The following is a 24,779-nucleotide window of genomic DNA, read 5'->3' as shown; positions in this document are numbered from 1 at the left end:
TTGTACATTTACATTTGGGCACCTAATATCACGAGAAAGGTAAATTGTAATAAATAGGTCTCTAGAGGAAAACTTGCACACACTGGCTTACCGTAACAATGAAACAAAACGTAATATGACGTTTCGATGCCTGTTCGGGCATCATCATCAGAATGAAACAAGAAACGGCACTTGGCACGAAACTTGGCACATTCACCGTGATGATAACGCATGAAACAGTCACATAGGGCCACTACGTGATTGCTACAAGGTCATGACTAAGCTATAAGTAGAACTCGGATGGCGTACCGTTTCTTGTTTCATTCCGATGATGATGACCGAATAGGCGTTGAAATGTCATATTACATTTTGTTTCATTGTTACGAAGCCAGTGTGTGTAAGTTTTCCTCATGATGTCCCCTGGCTTTTGGTCTATCTTCAAATAGGTCTCAACGAGGAAACGGGTTCAAAATTATTTGAAAACGTTTTAATTGTGATTTCAGATACAATGGAATGGATATATCCATTCCTGTTACGAACCTCCCACAGATTCTGCCACGATTTTGCAACAACAACAACAATAATAAACGAAGAAGTGGTGATGACATGGGATGTTTCCCCGTGGTAGCCACAGGACCCTACCCCATTTCACAGCGGTTAATATGAGAGGATGAATTATGGTGAGATTGAAGCGACGACAGGTCGGAGTTCTGCTTAGAGCTCTTCGAGGAGTCCAGTGGCTTGTATGAAAGCAAAAAGGGAGCGAAGAGCCCGGAACTGATGCGCAGGGGAGCTCCATGGGCCAAGTACTCTGGACAGGCTGCATGGTCTATGGTCGAGGAGTTCAAGTTGGCGTCGAAATACCCGGCGTTCACAAGTGTACCGCTCACAGTCCTCGATGACATGGGGGATCGTAGCTGGGGTGCGATTTTGGAAGCACTGCCACTAAGTTATAGGAAAATGCGGATACAACTATTTGTCACATCACATCACTTAGGTAATTGTTCATTAATTATGCATGCCTTGTTAAATCAAGAAAAAGGCGGTTCGTCTGCGCCGGTGATGTTCTTGCATGTTATGACCTTTGGCGAACTCCAACGGTGATGTCCTTCACCATCAGGGCTGGGTATCCACTGCGATACTCAAGTGGAATCTGAAATAAACGGATATTGCGCCAGTATGTAGATTTAAAATAGCATAGCATAATACATAAATGGTTCTGAGATTTTTTATTTTTAGGTGTGCATTTTAGTTTCATGAAATCGGACTTTTTCTGCGATTTTTCTGGAGTCTACATGATTATCGGCAAATATAAATCGCAATGTAAATTCAAAACTGTGCGTCTCAGCCATAAACCTACAAAATTCGCCCCTGTGAGACATCACAAAAAGGAACCCTTGATTGCTCCACAGAGAAGTGGTGGTACATACCTAAATCGTGAAGGCGGAGCTCTTTTCCCCTCGTTAAATTTAACGGGTGCAGCTATTAATCCCCTAATCTTTCCTCGGACATTCATGTGTATTCGGTGAGTATTCACATACATTTATATTCGGCGTTTTTCGGTTAAAACCGAATGATGAAAAAAATTACCGGCGAGTATTTCTCGTGTTTTTCGTTTAAAAGCGAAAACGCGGAACGCAATTTTCCGAGTGTAACAGATAAAATGGGATGTAGTGTTTTGGAGGCATGATTTGCAAACCGTAAAACCACGAGATTACAAGGAAAAAGACAGCCTGAGATATTATTGTTTCTCAGGAGTGTGAAACGACTGGGAACTTGGATTAATTGTACTTATCGTTGTAGAAGAGGAAGTGTGGTGCACGAGAGAAAGAGGACGAAGGGAATAAAATAATTCTCTCTCGGTTTGCTTCGGAGAGCAAACATACCTATTTTGTTTGGTTACATAGGAACTCTATAATCGTATGTATTCAAAGTAAAACGATCGTGAGTATTAACGTAGGTTGTACCAGAAAATGTATACTTCACTAGATTCCAGCGTCAATTCTTATGTTTTGTATATAGAGCTTACATTTCACTTGCATTTCGCTATACTTAGAAAGGCGTGGGTCCTCGGTAACAATTTCTAGTAATAACATCATTCTGGTCACAGCTCACTGCGAGCAAAACCTCACACAAATGAACGCAAAGATTAACAAAAGGAAGTGAAAGAGCATAGGAAGCGCGCCCTGGCGTCTTGTAAAACCACACGATAACAAAATCGTGACTTAGGCAGATCGCTTCCGGAGTTCTTTCGTGAACCGGGCAATAATGGATATCAGGCAAGCCTGAATGCCGATTTGTCGTTCCGGACTGGATTGGATTGGATTTTTGAAAAATATGAACCTTGCGGAATGTGTAATGGAATGCGTATTTGCTCTAATCCTTCTCCTGTAACATGCCTGAATGCCTTGTTTACAGAGGCGTAAAGTTATGTAACATGTAACATATGTAACGTAGTAGACATCCAAGAGTGCGAAATAAATCCCGCTATTGATTTTACATAAGCTCTTGCGAGATTTCAAAGTGCCTCCTGTAGTGTTACATCTAATAACCTTCATGGTGAGAAGCTTTCTTAGCGCGATACCTCCCCCGTAGGTTGGGAACTTGGACCTTTCCTTGTGCACTCACACCGTGTGGAGTTGCCGGTAGATACCACACGGCATGAAGAAAAGAAAACCACAGGAAAAGAAAGCAGCCATGCAAGCAAGCAGGTCCCCACTACCTTGACGTCAAAGTGTCGGCTGTATAGTCTATTCATGGGGCTCTACCAAAGCTCATGCAAGGACAACTCGTACCTCTACACCATCTCATACCAGACAACCCATACCAAACCCATCTCATGACCCTCAACTCATCCCTGGGCACTTCATACCGAGCCAACGCATGCCAGAAAACTAATACTACCGCACCGCAAATCGTTGAACGCTTCATCCACTTAGTAATCGTTTCTAAAGCAGACTCAGGGGTTGTCTGCCCAAGTTCCACTTGACAAGCCGTTCGGAAATTGAGTCGAGTTACTCGATGACGTCATTACCCCCGTTTGTCAGCCAGGTTCGACTTACCCGGCGCCTGGCGCGTAATGATACCCTAATGCTGCCACATGATCTTTTTCACGGAAATTTGAAAGGAAACGAGTTCGACCGTGCACAAAACAACAAGGCTCCGCAAGGCTCCTCCAAGAGCAGGTGAGCTCCAACGCACTGGCCGTAAGGCTGAATCTCTGTGAGGAGGTGTTTCTGCACTCCAAGAAAGAATTCGGGGACTTCAACGAAGGGTCTGTAGAGGACGATGGTCTTCCTCTACATGAGCCCCGACCGGCGATGATGGTATGCCACGGAGAGGCGATGACGGTGGCCTATCTCCATGGCCGGGCCGGTGGAACTGAGGCAGGTGCTTCAGGCGCGTGGCCATCTTCGTCATTGTCCACGGCCCGCTACAGTGCTCCCCTCCCCGGACGCGGAGCGGCGAGAAAGAAGAAGAATGGTGAACTGCGTCTACACCGGAGGGAGAGAGCGAGAGCGGCCGTGGATGACTTGCACTACTGGACGAATTCGTGGGACAGCAGAATACCCGTTGCGTGAAGCTCTCGATGAGCGAGGCAGATGAAGGGCAAATCGTTGGGCGTCAGAGTCGTGGCCTGGGGTGCCGGAACCGACACGGGAGCGTGAGCTCATGGGGTCCCAGGAAGTGATGCTGCGTACCCGTGAGGACTGCCGTGAAAACTGCCGAGACGCCGGCTAATGCGGGCCGTGGCGTCGGCGGCCGCGACTGCCGAAACCGGCAGGCGAGCACTTTGCTCTGTTGTTGCGGCCGGCTACGAATGAGCGTCGAGAGGCGGAAGGGAAGTGGCGGGTAGTGAGTGTGCCGGGGTCTGGGCACAGCGCAGGGCGGTCCCCGGGATCCGTCAAGCGATGGTCGGTTAGAGGATCGTATAACCAGTGACAGGCGCGCCAGTTGACAGGAGAAGGGCAGGCGTGATGCTGTCGTCGTGAGCCGGACGGTGAAATGCTGCACGGCTGCAGAGGTGGGCGGGCCGTGCTGGACGGTGAGGCCGCAGACGGAAAGGCGCCGGGTACGTTAACGGCGGGGTTTGCAGGCGGTGGGTCCATGTATAGGGAGCTGTGGTAGCGCTCGTCGAACGCGTCGTCAGGAATTTGGGATGGTAAAGAGCCGAATTGCTCCGAACATGGTGTTCGTTGTTCAGGTCACCAAATGTAGAGGACGGTGGTCTTCCTCTACATGAGCCCCGACCGGCGATGATGGTATGCCACGGAGAGGCGATGACGGTGGCCTATCTCCATGGCCGGGCCGGTGGAACTGAGGCAGGTGCTTCAGGCGCGTGGCCATCTTCGTCATTGTCCACGGCCCGCTACAGGTCATTGCGCATTATAAGCGAGTACTGAACCCGCGATGCTGCAGCCTATCCGGCAGCGCGTAGGTACTACGTGCTGTCCGAATAAATGAGTCGAAAGCGAACATTTGTTGTGTACCGCTGTGTATATTCCTGGATCGTTGCACAGCATCTTAACAACGTTTAATGTGCTGTTAATGCTGTGCTTTTAATGCTCATGTAAAATGTATTTACGTGATTTTGTGAATTTTCTGCAGTACAAGAACCCCCCCCCCCCTTCCTCTACGCGCACACACATACAGCTGTCCTAGTATGATCATTCCCGGTATGAGTGGTCCCAGCGTGAGTTGTCGTGGGTATGGGTTATCTTGGTATGGGTAGATTTGGTATAAGTTGTCTGGTGTGAGTTGTACAGGTATGTGCGTTCCGGAAGGGGGCAAGGCAGCGTGAAAACGGCGTTCGACCTTCGCTTGCATGATGGGAATAATTACCTTTGTGTTGGCAGTCGGCACGAACTCCGCGTTTCGAACAGCATACAGAAGACACAGCTTTAGCGACTGAAGCGCAAATCTCATTCCTATGCAGTTCCTTGGTCCAGCTCCGAATGGCAAGTACGTGTAGGGTCGTATACACGAAGCCCTTTCAGTGATGAACCTAAAATTCGTAGTCAAAATAATCGTGATAGTAAAACACTGCGCGAGTTGAAAGTGCTTAAGACAATCAACAGTGGCTGCATTGGACCTGGTCATTATTGACCTATTCAGTGAACGACCTTTATGCAGTCACCAAGATCTAATGAAGTATATCACGATAATTATATACTAGCTTTTACTGTGATGGTCTGCTGGTTAAGTGGAAAGCTTGAAGAGCTCTGAGTATATACCTTTCTGGATCGAATTGCTCCGGGTCAGGAAAATATTCTGGATCATGGTGCATCGCATGCACTGGAATGGCCACTATGCAGTCTTTGGGCAGAGTAATGCCAGTGTCCGCAAGCGTGTAATCTTCGGTAGCGGTCCTTTCCAACCTGCAGAAAGCATATGCCTCATGACTCACTAAAATTCGGGAACAGTTAGCTCGAACCTCAGAGGATATCTGGATAGTGAATAGTGTTCAAAAGTGTCTTTCTATCCGTATCCCCCCATCATCGCGCTCTTTTGTTCCGCGAGAGCAGAATTCCCGGTCACCCCGATTTAGTTCACGAAGGCAGCACAACGTGGCGTATCTACCTTCAACTCTTCCCCATTTTCGTTACCTCACATGTTAATTCTCGATCGACCCCCTCTTTCCCTCCTTTCAACCCACCTCCCTGCTCTGGCGCTGCTTCAGACGCGCGCAGTTTATAGAGACCCATCCAGTCAAGAGCCCTGCGCGGTGCAAGCAAGCGCTTCCATAACCCATAGGTTACGTGAGGCTCGTACGTCCCTTGGATACTCGGCGACTTCGACAAGAGATAGCTTTAATGGAGGAGGGGCGTCACTGGGGCTTCACCAGAGGGACCACAGCGAGCAAGTGTGCTCTGTGACAGGCTCCTGTTTCAAAGGTTTTTGCGTGTTTTGAACACGTCACGACAAAGCTGATAATTTTTGACACACGGATGATTGGACCTTGCACAAGGCGCCTATAGCATAGTCAGGGCTGAGAAATGTGATTCTTCAAGGTGAAAAACCGGGCGTGTTGGTATTGATCTTGCATGACGAACCCTCTCCTCTCCTCTCTCTGTCCCGTTCCCAGTGCTAGTTCGTCATGCGTGTGATTCTTGTAGGTTTCTTACCTGGAAGCTATTGGAAACATTCGCAATGTTTCACATATTACCCCATCCAAGTACGCTAGCTTCGAGACGGCCTCCCACGGTGGACGATCACCCTATACAGGGATGATAGACATAGCTATGAAACAAAGCTAAGGTATAATTTGTTCTGTGTCTTCTTACATGTTTTTGAAAGCATGCATCAATTTCTTCCCTGAGACGTGTCTGGCAAGCAGGATTCAGTGCCAGCATGTATGATGCAAAAGCCAATGTCGATGACGTAGTTCCCAGACCAGCGAAGAAAAACATTACACATTGTGACAGGGCTTCGTCTTCAGTCAGCCCTAGTAAACAACGAAAAGCAGACAGAAATAAAATACCCTTATCTCACTTCACATATTATTTCTGTCATAGCATCATATTACACAAGGAAAGCCCGAAATCGTAATGTGACCTCACTTTCAGATATTCTCTGGGGCTTTTTGTCGTCTTTAAGGTCAAACAACGTGTTCTCAGGGTCCTCTGTGCTTTCTGAAGGTTCCAAAACAGCATCTTGTTGAGCATCAATCATAAGCTGTAGAAAATCTTCGTGGCGCTGCATAAAATACATTGCGTATGGGGATAAAATGAAATTAAATTCATCCTCTCAAAAAGTACTGACGTGTACTGGCTGCATTCGATGTCTAACGACTACCAACAAGGTCTGTCGAACCCCATGTTGTCAAGGAACGTACCGTGTTCGTATCCTGCCTTTGTTTGGCAATGCGCAAAGAAAGGTCTTTGAAAAAGTAGAACAAGTCCGTGTTCGCTGGCTTGATCCCCAATAACTTGAAGATTCCAGGACATAGGACTGGACGGAGAAAACAGAAACGAACCAGGAATGCAAATGACGTGCGTATGATCACGGTTGGAATTGTACTTACCGAACAGAATCAAACGAAAGCTAACAGATCCGGAGAATGCCTTGTCTGCTTTCTGAACGAACTCACTGGTCTCATCATCGTAGGAGTCAAGGTGCGTCCCAAAAGCGCATCGTGCAATGATATCCAGAGCATAGTTGCTGAAGAATCTGAGAGAAAAGTTAAACGCTGAGTCAAGGCTTTGTTCAATTATTGTTTACGATCATCCGCATTTATTTTGTTTTCTTTCTACCGCACGAATCCTGACGACCACTACTACCACGGGCTACGTTCTACGTAATGTCGCGTTGCTCCTCTTCCTCCCAGGCAAGAGCTCCCCTGTCGAGCATTCTATATTATTCATGAGGTGCTATATACGCGGTGATGTTTTTCGCAGATCGCTGTCGTATCTTGACCGACGGCCACGAATTAGTCTAATTGCGTGCAAAATGCACAATCCTTGATTCCCTAACTGCTTGAGACACGCTCTCCCGCGATCTGATGGGCATGGGCATGGGCATCAAGTGGGCAGTACTTGATGTACGAAGTGCTCAAGTACTACATAAAGTACATTTCCGAGCATTTGTAATTTATTTGAAATACATTACAAATTGTGCACTTCGTACTGTACTTTAAGTACTTTTGGGCATAATGTGGGCATATAGTGGGCAATATAGTGGAGGGCATAATCCCCTCCACACTCTAACAAAGCAGCCATTCACTCCGGCCGTAGAAGCCCGTACGGACCCTTTCTTCCCTCCGGGCTGTTGACCCACAATTCGCATGAACCTTTCAACACGTCACACCTAACCCTTTAAATACCATGCAAATGATGAGGACGGCGCCCAGAAGAAGATCAGTCTCTGTTCGAAATATCGGCGGCTTCTGTCCTGAGGCAACTCCCTTCCTACATCTCTACCGGTTCGCTGGATTTCTACCCACCTACATCCTATATATAGTACGTATCAAGATATTCGGCCCACTAAAAGTTATTTCTGAACACGATATTCACCAAATATGGAGAATCTATTTGACAGTGTATGCTTCTCCAGTGCTCCTCGTTTCTACAAACTACAAATATCACGCGGCTAGCTTCAACTTACTTCTTCGCGTCGATATCTTTTCTTTCTTTAGCTACCTTGCGCAAATGACCAGCAGTGACTCGTGCACAATCCTCAACGAGATGGATCATCTAAAACAAGAATAGTTGCTGAAAATGAAATCACACACTTTCAAATTTTATTGATTTCACTACACTTTTTTCGCGCGTCTCAAATGTGAGCACTCGTGAGCTGTACAGAAATAAGTTTATAGGCAACATGACATTCCGAGTTGGAATGTCATTGGAGTGGAACATGACAGTACCTATTTCATACTTATTTATGCACCAATCGTGCTGTTGAAATATTAAAACATCATTTTCGCATGGGTTCGTATATAACACCGGTATTAAGTTACCTTGCTCAGCCTTCCCGTTGAGAATGCAGGACTCGATGCTTGACGAACTTTCTTCCAACACTTTGGGGGAGCAACACTCATCATGTTGTCCAAGAGAGGATCCATAAACAATGAGCGCTGAAGACAGGTAAAATGTAGCAATCAATATTACTCACAGTATAGGTACAACGCGTGCTTTTTAAAAAAGAAAAAAGCAGCGAGTAAAAATTATGATGAACAAAAAATATCTAAGGAAGAATAACAACAAGAAGGTGTTTCCCTACCCTTCTTTCGGGCAATTCAGCAAAGTCTTTCACCAGAACCTGCTTCAGGAGCTCAGGGTCGGAAAGTATCAACATCGGTTTCATCCCCTCAAATATTCTGCGGTGTATAGAGCAATGACGGGCATGATGACACAATACTTTAATCGCATTGGATCCGCATTTGTACTATTTGTAGTTTGGATGCGTTAGCATTAGAAGCCCCATTTCGAAGAGAAGCTGGCGTCGTAGCGGGGTGACCGAGGTGTCCGTCTACTGCGCGACACGTGACGGAGAAACAGGCTGCGCTCTGCAAGCTTATTCACTGTTCCCCGTCATGTGGCAACGCGGAAGCGCGGAGTGACGGCATCTCGGAGATTGAACCCGTCGTCAATTGCGCCTCGTCTCTGGATGTGGAATCGTTCAGACGTGTCTCGTACGTTCTCCGAAACTTTCGCGGGCGGCTGAGTTTGAGTATCAATGTCGTGTGGCGTATGTCAATATGTGTCATGTCTTCATGTGGTGCGGTGAGGTGTCTCTCGTGTGATGTGGTGTGGTCTAGGTATGTATGCTGTATGAGAAGCAACTGGAACTGAGACGCATGTCCAATGCTAACGCATTGCCATCGCATTAATTACATTAATCGCCCTCATTTTTTTTTATTAAGACTTCCCTTCCTTTTGGGACTATACAAATACCTCTGTTCTCTTTCACTGTTCGTAGCCCTATACGATACCACACGAATAAGAGTACGCAGTGGCGTGCAGGACACTCACCCGAACATTTTTCCATGCTTCTTGTACATTCGGACGTCGAAAATGTGATACGGCTGAAACAGCAAACAGTATTACCTTCCAGAAAAAAATACTATATTTCAGATGTTGGTGGGGTCATATAGCGTGTGCGAGACTTGCCATCCATTATCCATAAAGAGAAAAATCCTTCACCTCGAATAACGTCTTGAATGACTGGAGCAATGAAACAGGCTCGTATGTAATATTTTGATTTTTCCAGTAGTTCCTGCGTCTTGTGATGTACCTGAAAAACAAAGTTACGAGACTCGTTATGAATGAAAGCTTGAAGTACAACGAAAGTGCGTTTGCAGGAATGATGTTGTAAAGGCACGCGTAGCACTTTGAACGTGGATATACTGGTCAGCCAACCAATAACTGATGAAACTGAATGCGCCCATTTCATATCAAACTCTATTGCTACACGCATTCTTCCAAGTTTGCAATGTCTATTTTAAGCGATGCGATATGCGCGTAATTAACTATCGTAGTGCTCCGTTCTATCTTACATGGTGTCCCTTTGTTTTGTTTCCTTTCTTCTGTGCGTTATCAGTTAGGTACTTGAGTACTTTACGGCAAAGTATGAACAAAGGTACTTGTTGCACCCGTTACCGAAATATGGTATCGAGATACCAATACTCGTTACTTGAGTAAAAAGTACGGAATTACCGTTATCGATATGTGTTTTTCAAAGTAAGGGAGTACTGCTACCGTTACTCAAAAAGTGACGATATACTTTGTTCGATACTTTTGTTGGAAATACAACAACAAATAAGTGATGATGATGTAATGGATGTTTCGCCGCTGTAGCGCCACCCTATCCCATTGCTTGAAGGGGAGAAGATGGTGAATGATTATGAATGTTCAGAGTTCACGCAGGAGCCCTGTTGCTGCTAAAAAGGTGATGAGGGCTTCAAGAGTTCGCAGCTGGTGCGCTGGGTTGGCCTGAGGCCCAAGCAGTTGAGGAAGAAGATGCAATATCAAAATCTCGCTTTCGTGAACGCTCCATTTGTGTAATAGCACCACCATCAAATTAGGAGAAGACAGTTTTGCAGCAAAAAGACAGCACGCATTTATTATGCAGCTCGGACACGGTGCTTGACTTCTATCAATAGCTGGTTCCTAAAGCTTTATTCTGTCATCCTAGCAGGCCGTGGTCTCTCCGGCAGCTGACAGAGGCCGATATTACAGTTATGTTAGTGTCAGTGTACGTTAGTGTCATATATACCGTGAAGTCCAATGACCAAGGAAAGCTATCTGAAGTTCACAATGGCACAGTATATGTGAGCGTAACTCGGTGCGACACAGCAGCTTAGCAGTGGAATCCGGAGCGGACTGTCAAGAACTTGACTTCTGTTCGTTGACCTCAACTCTTTTGCTGAGCTCAGCGCGGTTATTTCCTCCAGGTGCGAAGGAAAAAACCGAACATGTGTTTGATGTGAACATGTGTATGAGCCCGTCGCTCCCAAGAGAGTGGTGACGGTAGGGTTTCACAGCGGAAGGACGACCGTCCTCCTGCTGACTGGTCTTCGAAGACAGTTATCCTGGACATGAATGGCGTGAACGAGGACAACCTTGATGACAACCCCGTCACCCTGATGACCTATAAGAAGAATCGCTCGGGAGGCATTCCGGTCGTCTTCATACCCACGCCTCCTAGGGCGTCCTTCTAGCGCGTCAATCCAAACGTCGTGGTGCGTAACATCTGCGCCGTCGCCCAGGAGCCTATACGGAAAGATCGTTTCAACACAGACGGCAGTATGTGTGTCTTCGTATCATCTGAGGGTCCTGTTGTCAATTTGCTTGACCTAGCGACTGTCGCAGGTGTGGGTGTGCAATTGAGCATCGCTAAGTACTATATTGCGAACATGTGGAAGGTCAGTGATGTCCCCCTGCCATATGTGAACGAAGAAATTATATCCTACCTGGAGGGTTTCGTGGAGGTCCGACGGCAGGTCCGACGTATCTCCACGAAAGATGGTCACGATAAGCTCATTCCCCTCAGACTGGTCATTCTTACCTTGCCCAACGTTACACTGCGTCACGTGACACCGGGTTTCACCGATTTCGCTGTGCGCAAGTACGCTGGGGTAAAGTACGTTACGTATTTGCGACTTCATCTTCTCAATGATGGGTCTTCTACGTTACTTGGCCGTTTTTTTCTGCAGACTCTCTGGACCTTTCTTGCTCGAAGGATGTATCCACGTACCTGTGGTGGGCGGTTGGCGTTGACGTTCGGGGTAGTGATAACCTTCCCATCTTTATGGTCTTTATGGTTCCTGTGGTTTTCAAAATTTCACTGAGAAACAACGGCATCAAGTGTAACGATTACGGATTGGTCAGCCTTTCGCGCCTTGTGTTCATCCAGCACCCGAGACGACCTCTCGGCAGACGAGATGGCAGGAGGTATCGATGAGGCCCTTCGTTCATCAAGCAAGGAGTCGTCCCAGGACATCTCGGCACAAACCCTAGGGTCGAGCAGCTGCGGGCATATCGTCGACGTGCGGAGCATACTGCCAGTTGGACTGGGATGCTCAATGTATTCATTCAAGAAGCCCGCCGCGCGAGCATGGCAGCTCGCATGGCGAGCTGGCGGCCGTTGACCGTAAGCGCGGGAGGCACTTCTGCGAATCATTGCCACCTTTTGACAACCCTGTGAAGATATGGCGTTTGGCAAGAAGCTTAAGCGAACCCCACGCAAGCCAGCATCCCTTAGGTGAACTTGCGTTATCCTCCTCAAAGTCTAAAGATGAAGTGGCTCACACTTTTTGCAACACCATTGCCGCTCTATCGAAGGCCGCAAGTACTGCGTGTTTTTCTACCAACGTGACTATCTTAGTCGAACGGATTCAAGCTGAGCCCACCCGCCTCCCTCCCTAATAAATATACCCCCCCCCCAGTCAATAATCCGGACCTGGATATGGACTCCTTGCTAGCCGAGTTCAGAAGTGCAATACTGCTGTCTCGGGCTCGGTACTCTCCAGGTCCGGATAACGTCACCTATAGGGCTCTGCGTAACCTCGGCCAGAAATGTGTGAAGTATCTGCTGGAGGCATTTAATAAGTCATGGAGGTCAGGGGAAGTAAATGACAGTTCGAAGCGCGCACGTATTATTCCGCTGTTGAAGTCAGGTAAATCGCCACCGCAGTTCTCCTGCTTTAGACTAGGGCGCCTGAATACTAGCTCCCTCTGTGTGCAGAGTGAGCTAGTATTGAGGCACTCTACTTTAGATCAGTGAGCCTCACTAGCTGCCTTAGCAAGTTAATGGAGCACATGATACTCGCCAGACTGGAGTGGTGGCTCGAACATTGCTGCTTCGTCCCGCAAGAAATGTCAGGTTTTCGTTGGCACAGAGCAGCAGCAGACTCGGTTCTGGATCCAATCACGTCTGTGGAAGAGGCAAAGGTGTACAACAAGACAGTGCTGGCAGCCTTCCTCGATGTTATGCGGGCGTACGACACTGTAGGCCACGCTTCTGTCCTTCATAGTCTTGATGATGCCGCCATACACTCCAGAGCACTCTCAAGGCTGACTGATTTCCTCCATGGACGAGAACTGTTCGTCCGCACAAGCCAGGGTGATACAGACCTTGTCACGTTGGGCCATGGTGTGCCCCAGGGTAAGCGCCCTGAGCCTCATTTTATTTAACATTTTTATGGCTGGTCTTCGGGGTTGCGTCGGCAGGAAAGTGGCTATTTCCACCTATGCTGATGACATTTGTCTCTGGGCCATTACTGGCATACCATTGAAGTCCGCGTCTCACTATAGGTTCCTCGATTTTGCTGTTGATGCTGGGCTTTCTTTGCAGAAGCATATGCAACAACAACAACTTTATTTTAAGATGATGAATGGGGAGTTTCACCGCCAGAGGCGATGCTCTACCCCATTGCTGGTTGTGATGTGGGAAATGAAATAATGAGCCCCTTCACAATAAGGATCGAAGACCGATTGTGTCCAGAAAGGTCAAAAGAGCTTTGAGCGCAGAGCGTTGGTGGGCTGGATTACGCCAGGGATCAAGCAATTTTGATAGAGAGAAGGTGCGAGTGTCCAGCTGACTAAGAGACCCGGAGAGTGCAGTTCGGGAAGGTTGGAAGTGTGGGCAATGAATAAGAATGTGTTCCAATCCTCTAGAGCAACGCAGTGACAGCATCTGGGAGAGCCAACTTGTCTCCAGCGGTAACGCCAACTGAGCTGTAGAAGCCACATCAAGTCGCATTCGATTAATTAATGCAGCATCTTGAGGAGAGGTGTTTCGTGGCATGCGGAAAGCGAGCGTTGAATCAACCCTGCTCAGCATAGATGGGGGGATAATCTCGTTGTCTATAGGCAGGAGGTCAGGGGTGTCACGAGGCGTCGCAGAATGGAACGACGGTTTCCTCTCAGCAGTGCAATACTGGTCCGCTTCCGATACGAGAGAACTGCTTTTGCGGCGCTGTCGGCGTGCTCATTCCCCAAGACACCACAGTGGGCTGGAACCCACTGCAGAACCAGCCTGTGGCCTGCTTCGTACACAGGCTGGTAAGCCGTTAACACATACGTGACTAGGGGTGCTCGCGTATATTTTGTCGGCGCTTAATGGCCTCCCAACATCTTCAGATCATAAGCTGCAGTGCCTCCTGGCGCGAAGCCTCCGTGTGTGCATCGGAGCAGTTATTGCTGAAGCGAAGGAGAGCCCGCTGACCGTTCTTTGCTACGGTGAAACCCGCCGACTGTTGCTCCGCCTTAAATCCCTTCATCGGCGACGCCCGCTCGTATCGAGGATTTTGAGACGCAAGCACTGCAAAGTCCGCCCGGTGATTGCTCAGCTGAAGCATAGCGTTCCGCATTTCGTGGTGAAGACAATGGCTCCCAGTACCCCTCCATGGTCTATGCCAAGCCCAGTCATCTGCCTAACTGTTCTTGGCCTGCATGGAACGAAAAGGGATACGGCCCCGTGTGTCGTCAAGCAGCTTATCCTGGGCATGATGAACGATGGGTAGACGACGTCAACGTATGTTTTCACTGAGGGGTATTTACTCGGGATGGCTGGTCCTCAACGTTTGTCATTCCATCCCAGCCAGACTCCTGTGATTACCATTTTGCGCAGAGAACATCATCTGCGTATGCCGAGCTTTACGCCATTCTCTTTGCTGTGGAAAAATATCAGCCAGCTCTTCTCAGTGCTGTGTCGTGTTTACAGGCTCTAGACACGCGCTCCACTGTGTGGCCAACTTGGGGATACTCGGCTCCCTCAGTCCTGTTGTCTTTGACATCCTGCAAGTTCATAAGGAGGCGGCAGTTGTAGGGCATACTGTCGCATTGCAGTGGATCCCCGAACATGTTAGCATCAGCGGCAATGAAGAAGCAGACCAAGCCGCCTCGAGCGCCCAACAGCACGCAGCTCTATCGCCGATAACGATGTCTCCGGCCGTAGACACCACCTTTCGACACTCACCGGCCCCAGGATGCAGGCTCAATGGCAACAGGACGTAGCCCACCCCCTTCTCTCTGCTGTATAGACCCCTCGCTTTCTCCTGAAATTCCTCCGCGACTACCTCGGCCTTTTACTTCACACTTCCAGCGCATGAGGCTGAACGTTGCCTTTACACCTGCCTTTAAACACCGTCTCGGTTCCACCTCGTCTTCCTTCTGCCCCACTTGTTGAGTGCACGGCGATCTCTGCCACGTCATTCTGGCTTATGGGGAATATCACCAAGAGCGTGCACTCATGGAGTGAGTGAGTGAGTGAGTGAATGAAAAAGAAAAAAAAGGAGAAAATCGGCACCACCAACGTGGAAGCCGGCTAACACCATACCACGTAGACAACTCAGAAAACATACACCAGACTCAGGTACGAATAGTCACACAAAGTCAGAACACTCATGGAAGTTGTTATGCATCATATTGACAGACGGCCGTTCAACTTCGCGACCTGGAGTAGCCATCTATTCTCTAGTAGCCATCTAACATCTTCATTTTTTTCTTTTACAAATCAATCAATCAATCAATAACCTCGCGAAGATTCTCGGGCTGTGGTCGAACGCTGTCCACCAGATGCAAGGCCTTCGTCTTCTTGCGGAGTTCATGCGCTCCACCGGTCTGGAGACGGATCTCTGAGAGTGCTTCCCCCATTATCATCCCCTCATCCGTCCCCAATGTGCAATAGGGCAGTGTACTGAATTACCTCATCATCATCCAATGTGTGTGTGCGTGTGACAGAGAGAGAGAGAGAGAATCCGCCAAAATGTGCTGCCGTGTTTGACATTTGACACAAGAGGCTCAACACTAAACAAATTAAAAAAAGTAATTTTCGCCGAGTAAATCGCTCAGCGCCTCGCCAAAATAAAATACGTCCGGGGTGCTTCGGTTCCGCAGATGACACGATGCGCAGTTGGATTGGCCTTCGGCTGCGCTCCCCACTGTTTATCGCGTGGGAGGCCACCGGACGAGAGGCTTGCACGTGTGCGTGATTCATAAACAGCGCCTCCGTCGGAGCAGGGCGGGAAGACATAAATCAGTTACACAAAACACACCAGCGGTTGCGGTAATTTCTTTCGGGTATCAGGGCCATGCTGGGCCGTGGCGCTGTGGCCACAACGCTCTGCACGGCCTGGCAGTCGCAGTTTGATATTCTGAGACCATTGTGATTGGCTTTTTAGATGCTTGGTCTCTTCCTCACAACCGACAGTTCCCCTAGAAGTCGGCCCAGGACGCACATTTCCCCAGGGCGTCAGTCGTGACGTTGCCCACATACGTGAGGCCGACAACGGCAAGCCCTTTCACCATCACCACCACCACCACCACAACCGACTTCGTTGTCATCGAGGTAAAACAGACCAGGGAAACAAACGAAATGTGAACGCTTCTTCCGATCAAAATACGGCTACGGCCGCTACACATCAGTCAGTGTCCTTCTGTGGAAGCTACACGACGGCTTGATTGACTTGGCGCCGCTTCCTACCACAGAGGGCGCATTCTCCGCTCCGAAACTTTACTGCGCGGTCCCTATGGCCGCGCGCAGTCTATAGTTTCGATGGAGGGCATTGGTTTCACTGGTTTGACTGCGGTTCCTGACACACGTCATGCAGGCATGATGCCCAGCGGCGTAGCAAGATGTTTTTTTTTGGGGGTTGAACCCCTCCCACCACGAAATCGCACCTTTGGTAGAGCATTTGGGAGAGGGTAATGAGGGTTAAATCCTCCTCCCTCATGTAATGTCCCCATAGAGCCCCTCCCTAAATATTTTTCTGGATACGCAACTGATGGTGCTTAATGTTTCGAAAATGCTGTTGTTGGTGATAGTCAACCAAAATCAATTGAAAGGCATAATATAAAACCCCGGGACTAGGGAACACGAAGGGACAGACGCAACATACTTCACGTCCCTTCGTGTTCCCTAGTCTCGGGGTTTTACATTATGCATCAACTTCGCCATCTCGCTTGCTTCTTAGCCATCTTTTCATTGTCAATTCAAAGGCATAAGGGGCTACATGAAGTCTGAACAAGTTTTTAATTGCGTATATTTTATGCAATCGTGGCTATTTCGTCTGCAAAGCACAGGGCATTCAAACAAGGAAAGCAACCAAATGGCGCAAGACACGTAACAGGACACTACGCTGCTTGTCAGTCGTAAAGGAGTCTATTTATAGTGCTTCATCGAGACCTCCATGTGATAACTGATAAGCTACAGATTGCGAAGCAAAGAATGTGGGTCGCACACGTGCAGACAAGAAATAATAACGGTGAATGCGGTGTTAATAGCTAAGATGGTGAGCGTATGAGTTTGGTGAATTATTTGGTTAAATTAGCATAATCACTCACATGTACAGCAAGACGACTGCAGTGACCGCGAGGATGACCCAGTCAGGTAGAGCCAAAAATCCCAGGAATCCCATTTCAGCCGTTGTATACTGGCGAGCGATGTAAAGATACAACCACAGAGCAGTCACGGTGGGTTATCCGTAAACACGCTGTTTCTTTGCCATATGAGACATGGAGTAAAAGGAGCTTAAGAGGCTCAGAATAGCCCAGCGCTATTGGCAATAACGGAAACGTCCACTGTGCGGAGAGGGAACGAGACAGTCGCCCCCCCTCGCAGACCCTCGCAGCCTCGAATATATCCTCGCAGTCTCCAATCTGGGTGGGAGCCCACTACACATACGCTGTGTACTCCCACCCGTGCTGAGAGAGTTGCACCAAATGGAGATGATGGCGTTTGGCTGGCTCGAGATAGCACATGGTAATGGAAGCGCATGTGAGTAAATACAGAATTAGAAAGTGCTTTGTGCTTTATTTATGGTCGTTTAAATGTAAAATTGCACTTCATCCGAGGCCTAAGTAGGTGTGGCTACAGATCCTTGCCCTAAGATATTATAATCTTCTCAGAGACTAACTTGAGCCGCGAATACCCATAGGCGCGAACTTGTGGTCAACGAAACATGAAGTATACATGCGTCATGAGCACGTGGCGGTTTTTGATGGAGGAGGAGGAGGAGGAGTGTCGTTGGGAGGAACCCGAGAGGTCTGCCTGCCTGATTAGGCGGCATGTTTCTCGGGAAGGGAAAGGTGGTGGAGAGGAGGAGAGGAAAGGGCGAAGTGGAAGACCGAGCAGAATCCGCTCGGGGGGAGGATAGCTGCGTCCATGGGCCGACTTCAGGGGAACTGTGCCGGCATACGCCTATTACACATCTGAGGGAAACCCAGGAAAAACCCCAGACGGCACAGCCGGCCCGCGGATTCGAACCGCGGACCTCCCAGTCTCCAGCGGTTTTTGATCGTTCAGACACTTAGGTGCTTCTGAGTGTCCCAGCATATCAGCGTCCTGCGTCCTAGGTACGACTTCCGATTGCGGACGCAATCCAGATATCGTATTACTTGTTGTTCAAATACTGTTAGTGGTGATCTGCAGTGATTTATCCAGACCCCCCTACAACCCCCTAACACCCCCCAAATGTTCAGTGACACCCCCCTAACTTTTTCACCTGTGCACCCCTACAGGGGGCGCCCTTGCGATTTCAGTTTTATACACATGTGAGTAATGACATGTTAAGCTGTAATGATGTAACTATAAAATGATCCCCCCGAATTTTTTCCAACACCCTCCAGGCTTGGGATTCTGGATAAACCACTGGTGATATGTTTGTTCCTCGAACGCTACCGCAAGAGCACTTGGACAGCCGTTTGGCCGTCGTCATGGCTGGACAGCAGGTTTTACGTGGTACGTTTGAGAGAGAGAAACTGATGTTCTGAGGCTGGGAACAACAGGACAGATACAAGCAAACAACGGGACAACGGGACAGATACAAACAAAGCCTCAACAACAAGCTTTCAACAACAAACAAGCTTCAAACGTTTGAGAGGTTCGCATTGGAACGTCAACGGAAAACACACAAACACCATGAATATGGAGCATATGACAATGAATTCGTGCCATTCTCGCGTGGTGCACACTATCAAACCTAAATTGGCAACCACTGATAAAAAACAAGCCGCTGGGTTCCGCATTCCGGCCCACTATCGAAACAGACGAAGGAAGGCAAGTGGCAGTTCCACTCGCAGACACATCAAATAAAATCGCGAAATAGAAGAAGAAGAAGAAGAAAAAAAAAAAAAGAAATCACGGAGCATGTCACTGTCTGATGACCGGTGCGGACGATGTGCAGATGACCGGTCCGCAATGAGACACTTCGGCACACCATCAGCGAAGGGAGTACAGCTCAGGTCAACCTTAATAACAACACTCCAAAAAATTTGGTCTCATTTCCCGGCGCGACAACAACCATCCTTGAGGCACTGGGGGAATGTTAAGTGAACAAAATCCTTGCGTTAAACTTACAGATTAATTTTGTTCAATTAAGATTTCCTCACGGCCCCAAGGGCTGCTGTAATCGCGCTCGGGAACGAGACCACATTTTTTCCAGTGTTATTATTATTGAGATTGACCGGAGCTGTACATATGTACTTTCTGGTTCTGTAGTGCAGCATCCGTAGTTGCAGTATCAATGCCTCACACAGTTGGAAACACAGTTCGCGCAGACGCCTGTCAATTCCCTACGCTGTGCTGAAGAACCCCAAGTATATAAGCGAGGGGGTGATTAAAGAGAAACTTCACGTTTTGTTCCTGCTATCCATTTAAACTTTCAAACCTGGAAGTGTAACGGGCGTATTTTTGCCATCGTTTCTATTTACGTTACTCAAATACTCCCCTTTCAATTTGTGATACCAGCCGTTCAATTTCATTTCTGTTCGCTTTCATTACCGTTTGACGTAATGAAACAGACTTATCGGAATTCGGTGAAATCATACGTCTTCCAGGGGGGTGGGAAGATATATTGCATCATTACATATTATACATCTATTAGAAGATAAAAGCAGAGGGGAAAAAAGGAAAGCAAAGGTCAGCCAAACGAAGTGTCGGCTTGCTATTCCGCCAGTAAATAATTAGCAAATAAATGATAAATAAAGAACGGCAAAAGAAGAATGAGAGAGACGAAAGTTAAAAAAAAAAACGTATATAAACAAGAACAACAACAAATGATAGTACTGCGATTGGTAAAAAAAAAAAAAAATAAGAGAGTAATGTGCATAAGGATAAACTGTGAGGATTTTATAGAAAATCCGTATACACGCGTCCTCGTCATCCATATAGTGCCCGGCTGAAATTATGAATCCACTAACTCTACATGGGTGCAACCGCGCTTCTTTTCAGGGTCGTACCCACTATGTCACCGCCAAAACAACCTCTTGTGCCAAGGTTTTACAAGAAAAAGTCGTGGGTGTGCGTCCTCGTTTTATGTCTGTCGGAGGTCCATGTATGCGGAGTCTGTCGCGTAGATCTTTTTTTCTTCTTCATATATATATTTATTTCTTCTTTTCCTTTTGCATGCGTATGCAGCAGAGTGACGCACAGTGGACGACCGACTGACGGATACACCCAATGTTGCGTTTCGCATGCTGTCGCCTGCTATTCGGAGCATGTATAGCGGGGTAACGTAAAAAGCCATTACTTCCAATTACAGCCATTTCGATTACGCCATTACAGCCGACCAGTCTGTGGTTTCTGTTCCCAGTCATTGAGGAAAGTGGTATAAGCGCTTCCGTTTTCGCTGCCGCTAATATAGTTTCCGCAGTATAGCGTTTCTGTTATCCTTACAGGTCCCCGCTTTGAAAATAGAGAGTTTTAGTACACCGTACGTAAAGGCGATAGCGTACGTAACTGATAGCGTTGGTGGTTCTGCGCCCTGCGCGATGCTCTCTTTCTGCTATGGGCGTGCGCAGAACCATGAACGCTATCCTTTACGTACGCAAATGCGATAGCGTACGATGTACGAAATCAGTGTTTTGCTGCATCGTGCGCTATCGCTTTTGATAGTCTATCTCGCGAACGCGTGAAGCTAGGAACGCGATCGAGGTGTCGTTGTAAAGAGCTTGAAATGTTCTGTGCACTGTGCTCCTTGACCCTCTCACACAGGGGGTGAAGGAAAGACGCGTCTCCGAAGATGCGCAATGAACAAAATAAAGAAAAAAATCGTGTTCATTCACAAATTTTTTGCGGACGATCCACTGAACGGATTTTTGTTCTGAAAACGGCTACGATATCAGGCTACCGAAAGGAACAGATGTTCTCTGTGAGACAACTCCGTAGCTTTTATAATTAAAAAGTTGATTAACGATTTTTAGGTAATTATTGACGGTTGAGCAAGAGATGGCCAAGAACGTCCGCCGGTCCAGAGATGATAGAAGTGAAAACAGGATGTCTATAGCCCTTATAGTTTTTTTAATGATCGTAGCGTAGGGGTCGTAGGGGTAGTCCAACCCCAACCCCATCCCGGAGTCCAACCCCATAGTGCTGAATCTCAATACGTATACGACGTGAATGCGAGTAACACGGGTTGCTGGTGAAGTCAACCAAACTCTGGCAGTGCAAAATATCCGAGTATCTGTATCCTTTTGCTCCGAAAGCCGGTTAATGCCGAATAAAGCTCGCCCTTCCTGTCGAGCCGTTGTTCGTTATTTCGCGAGGTTGAGCAGATATATGCGAACAAGCGATACACGAAATTTCAGTATTACAATCTGTTCCGCGAAAAATTGAATGAAGTCAAATAGTTACCCTATAGCATGGCTTCTCAGTTCTTCTGCTTCTTCATGATGGACAGTTTTCGATGCGCGACATACATGCACGTTCAAATCAAATCAAGTTTTGCGTGACATCGAATCTGCGGAACAGTTTTTGTAAGACACACAATATTTTATTTATTTCACGGTACACCAGATCTATTCGAGGACCACGCAGATAGTGTATAAATTTATGGCGATTCAAGGCGCTTGCTGTTGTGCAACTCAGATGCTCTTTCCCAAGTCACGTGCAAAATAATCAGCACTTTCACCACATCCAATTTCATTTGTACCATGGGTAAATAACAAAAAATAAAAATAAATAAAGAAAGAAACACATTAAAAAAATGCATAGTGCAATAAGTGTTTTACAATACTTTATCTAGTGAAGCTGGATGTGCTCGGTTTATAATATCATTTCCAGTACACGTTTAGTTTAATGTTATACCATAACAAAGACATCTTTAGTCACAACCATTATGGTTATTGGATCAACAAAGTTCCTAGTTGGTACAAGAACGTCAGGGACCCTTAAGGGTAGTGACAGGTGCCATCGTGTCGTTAATGTGGGCGCTCCTATAGGTGGTCGTGTAGGTCCTGCTATTTACCGCCTTGGAGACGCTGGAGCCAAAATGAACGCAAGCAAATGTGTTACATGAAGGCCCACGATCATCTTAATTGGCTCGCAAATGGTGTGGTTGAACCCCAACCGTTATGTCTCTTGCGTTCAGAAATCCAAAACCCTTGTAGAAGCTCAATGGAACCTGTTCAGAATAACAAACATATTGTGATTTTTCATGAAGCTCTTTGAACTTGATCTGTATAAGCTACTACTGAAGAGAGATTAATAAGCCAGCTTCGCTACCGTCTACAGTAAATCAACTTTGTCTTATATGAGACCTGTAAGACTACCTGAGTTTCTGGCGTGCGGACAAATCTGGCGCAGTGGATGGCGTTCATAAGACATAGTTTGACAGCGTACAGGGCGAACCTCATACCAACGCAATTCCTCGGCCCCGCACCGAATGGTAGATATGTGTAAGGGCGGATCGATGATATGTTCTCGTCGCTGAATCTGAAAAGCACATAATTTCCCTATAGGACGACATCTATGCAAGGCATGGATGGACCATACATCCATACCATATGAGCACTCATGCGACTATCTGAATGTCTGACTCATACCTTTCAGGATCGAACTTCTCCGGGTCAGGGAAATACTGGGCGTCGTGGTGCATGGCATAGACTGGAATAGCGACGACGCATCCCTCAGGAACGACGATGCTTGTGCCATCAATCCTGTACTGTTCTGTTGTAGAACGCTCAATCCTAGAATGAATACAAGTACGTGACATTTCGTTTTATGTGGAATTAGCCTTATTGACAGTTCCACGTACTGCCATAAGGTCCTTCAAAACGCCAAACATTAGTGTACGCCTGACGCGGCGTAGCACCACCAAGTGCAATGAATTCAGTGACGGTAGTGCCTTCCCGGCTGATTCATAAATCATTGAATAAATAGTTATCTTGTAGAACATTTAATCATGTCCGTGTCCAATAGCAATCTCATTTCACGATGCATGGGAATCCTCTTGAAAAGTCCGCTACTTTCACGCCTAGCCTTCCTAGCTGTTCCTCCTCTTTGGTTTCGGAAAAGCCAGCAGCCAACCACGTACTGGCGGAACTACTGTTCCACCGGGAAACCAGCAAAGAGGCCACAGTGAGAGCCCAGTTCCCAGCCTCCACCTGCTTCGCGATGGTCCTCCCCGCCACATCTCTGACGACAACCCTTGTCCAGTGATCATGCTCAGGTACCGGTTGTGGTATTGCCGCCAATTCGCCACGTCACTTTAGCTGTTCGATAGACCCCGCCGGGCTGTCATCGCACTTGTCCTCGCCATCCTGGTGCCGCTGTACTGCCTTCTGTAACTACACTCCAGCGGCATGGCCAAGCGAGTAAAAGCATCCGATCGTTGGTGGTAGCCAAGGTCATACTGAAGACTGGAGGTATAGTAGGTTAGAATCCTACGATGAATCTAGAATCCTACCACCGGCTGTGCTGGCTGAGGTTTTCTCTGGGTTTTGCGGCAGGCTTCCCAGGCGAAGAGTTCCCCTTGAAGTCAGCCCAAGACTCATACTAAGCCCCATATGTCTCCCGCTATCCTTCCTGCTGTCCTCTCTCCACCTGTCCGCGTCTGTACACCACTAACACAGTATAAAAAAATCTATAACTACAAGCCGTGTCCACAGCATTGCACTCTCCTCCTGGTATCGACGCGGGACCAAACCAGAAGCACCTGTCCGTGTCTGAGGGAGTGATGTAGTGGCCCGCGTACGACAACGTGTTGCAACGACGCAGCACTAACACCGCGCGCTAGCTCAGTGGCTGGTCAATCCTATCGGCACCAAGCACAACTAGCCCTCTGAGATATGCCAAGGACACCATCACCTCTACAGTCCCAAAAAGGAGACAGCAGTCAGTTATGAAAAACATGCACTTGTTTTCAGGATCCTGCAGCTCGTCATTTCAACAGCACGTATTTGGTGCCTCAAGTAGAACCTCTAGCCCATCTCCATTGAGGCTACGGAGTGCCACATACTGTTAAGTACGACACATGACAGCAGGAGATATATTGAAAGAGGTACGTTAATGAGCGAAAACGATAGCGAACGAGATATCCCATTTAAGAGCCCGAATGCTCGTGCCCCGAAGATGATGATGACGATTGTGATAATGACGGTAGGGACGTTGTCCACAATACGAGTGGGAGAAATAATGTCGAAATTAGCCACACGTGAGTGGGGATCGTCACGACTATAGCCAAATAAGAAAACAAAAAGATGAAGGTGGAGGGTTGAAAGTGAGGTATGTACAGGATGAACAGTAATAGACAACACGAAATTTTGCTTGGCCCAGAGAAGGGGCCAAAGCGAGACAGAAGTACACCATTTATAAGCTCGCCCATAGAAAAGTTTGTAGCAGCCCCAGCGGTGCCATCATCATCTTCGTTCAGCATCTCGCGCCCGCGTAGCCGCGGAAAATAAATCAGTTGTGCTCTCGCCGTCAAACCAGCCGGTTCTCTTTCTCTCTCCTTGAGTTACAACAACTGGTGACCCGAACGTTCCGTGACCGAACATTCTAGAACCTTGGCCCGTGCTCCGCCATGCCTCTCGGGGACCCGCAAGCCAGCTCTGCTCCATCCCCAACGTATTTCGACC

The 24,779-nt window shown here is 47.7% G+C and overlaps 2 protein-coding genes and 1 long non-coding RNA gene across 7 annotated transcripts in view; 1 reads left to right on the top strand and 2 right to left on the bottom strand.

Annotated features, from left to right (window-relative positions):
- Positions 1-444: 444 nt before the first annotated feature.
- Positions 445-17,614, bottom strand: LOC135386044 (cytochrome P450 3A2-like). Its single transcript, XM_064615765.1, has 14 exons — positions 17,268-17,614; positions 9,624-9,714; positions 9,453-9,505; positions 8,701-8,797; positions 8,438-8,554; positions 8,083-8,171; positions 7,004-7,149; positions 6,815-6,930; positions 6,540-6,675; positions 6,264-6,424; positions 6,105-6,196; positions 5,214-5,357; positions 4,822-4,984; positions 445-1,132 (listed from the first exon to the last, which is right to left on the bottom strand). Exons 1-14 carry the CDS (start codon positions 17,339-17,341, stop codon positions 1,055-1,057), a joined length of 1,557 nt encoding a protein of 518 aa, XP_064471835.1. The 5' UTR covers positions 17,342-17,614; the 3' UTR covers positions 445-1,054.
- Positions 17,557-22,920, top strand: LOC135386049 (uncharacterized). The gene is made up of 2 exons (XR_010420571.1): positions 17,557-17,700; positions 22,753-22,920. It is a non-coding gene; the product is annotated as an uncharacterized LOC135386049 (long non-coding RNA).
- LOC135386043 (cytochrome P450 3A24-like) overlaps positions 21,660-24,779 on the bottom strand; it is a 40,466-nt gene continuing 37,346 nt past the window's right edge. For 4 of the 5 annotated variants that reach the window (XM_064615761.1, XM_064615763.1, XM_064615764.1 and 1 more), the window contains 3 exons: positions 22,746-22,889; positions 22,473-22,635; positions 21,660-22,324 (listed from right to left, as the gene is read on the bottom strand). In XM_064615761.1, the coding sequence (XP_064471831.1) occupies positions 22,235-22,324; positions 22,473-22,635; positions 22,746-22,889 (397 nt within the window). In that variant the 3' untranslated portion in view covers positions 21,660-22,234. The remainder of the gene's footprint in view (positions 22,325-22,472; positions 22,636-22,745; positions 22,890-24,779) is intronic. The other variant, XM_064615759.1, reaches the window with a different exon arrangement.

Source organism: Ornithodoros turicata, chromosome 2 (assembly GCF_037126465.1).
Source record: "Ornithodoros turicata isolate Travis chromosome 2, ASM3712646v1, whole genome shotgun sequence".
Classification (NCBI taxonomy): domain Eukaryota; kingdom Metazoa; phylum Arthropoda; class Arachnida; order Ixodida; family Argasidae; genus Ornithodoros; species Ornithodoros turicata.
The sequence above is the reverse complement of the archived record's forward strand: the minus strand, read 5'-3'. Positions and strand labels throughout refer to the sequence as shown.

What these genes read in the sequence shown, in the direction of transcription:
- LOC135386044 (XM_064615765.1), bottom strand. Translation starts at nt 17,341, where the DNA reads ATGGGATTCCTGGGATTTTTGGCTCTACCTGACTGGGTCATCCTCGCG. An exon ending in GCCCCAGAGAATATCTGAAA is followed by an intron (nt 6,425 to 6,539) that starts GTGAGGTCACAT and finishes GTTGTTTACTAG; the next exon opens with GGCTGACTGAAGACGAAGCC. An exon ending in ATGCATGCTTTCAAAAACAT is followed by an intron (nt 6,197 to 6,263) that starts GTAAGAAGACAC and finishes ATCCCTGTATAG; the next exon opens with GGTGATCGTCCACCGTGGGA.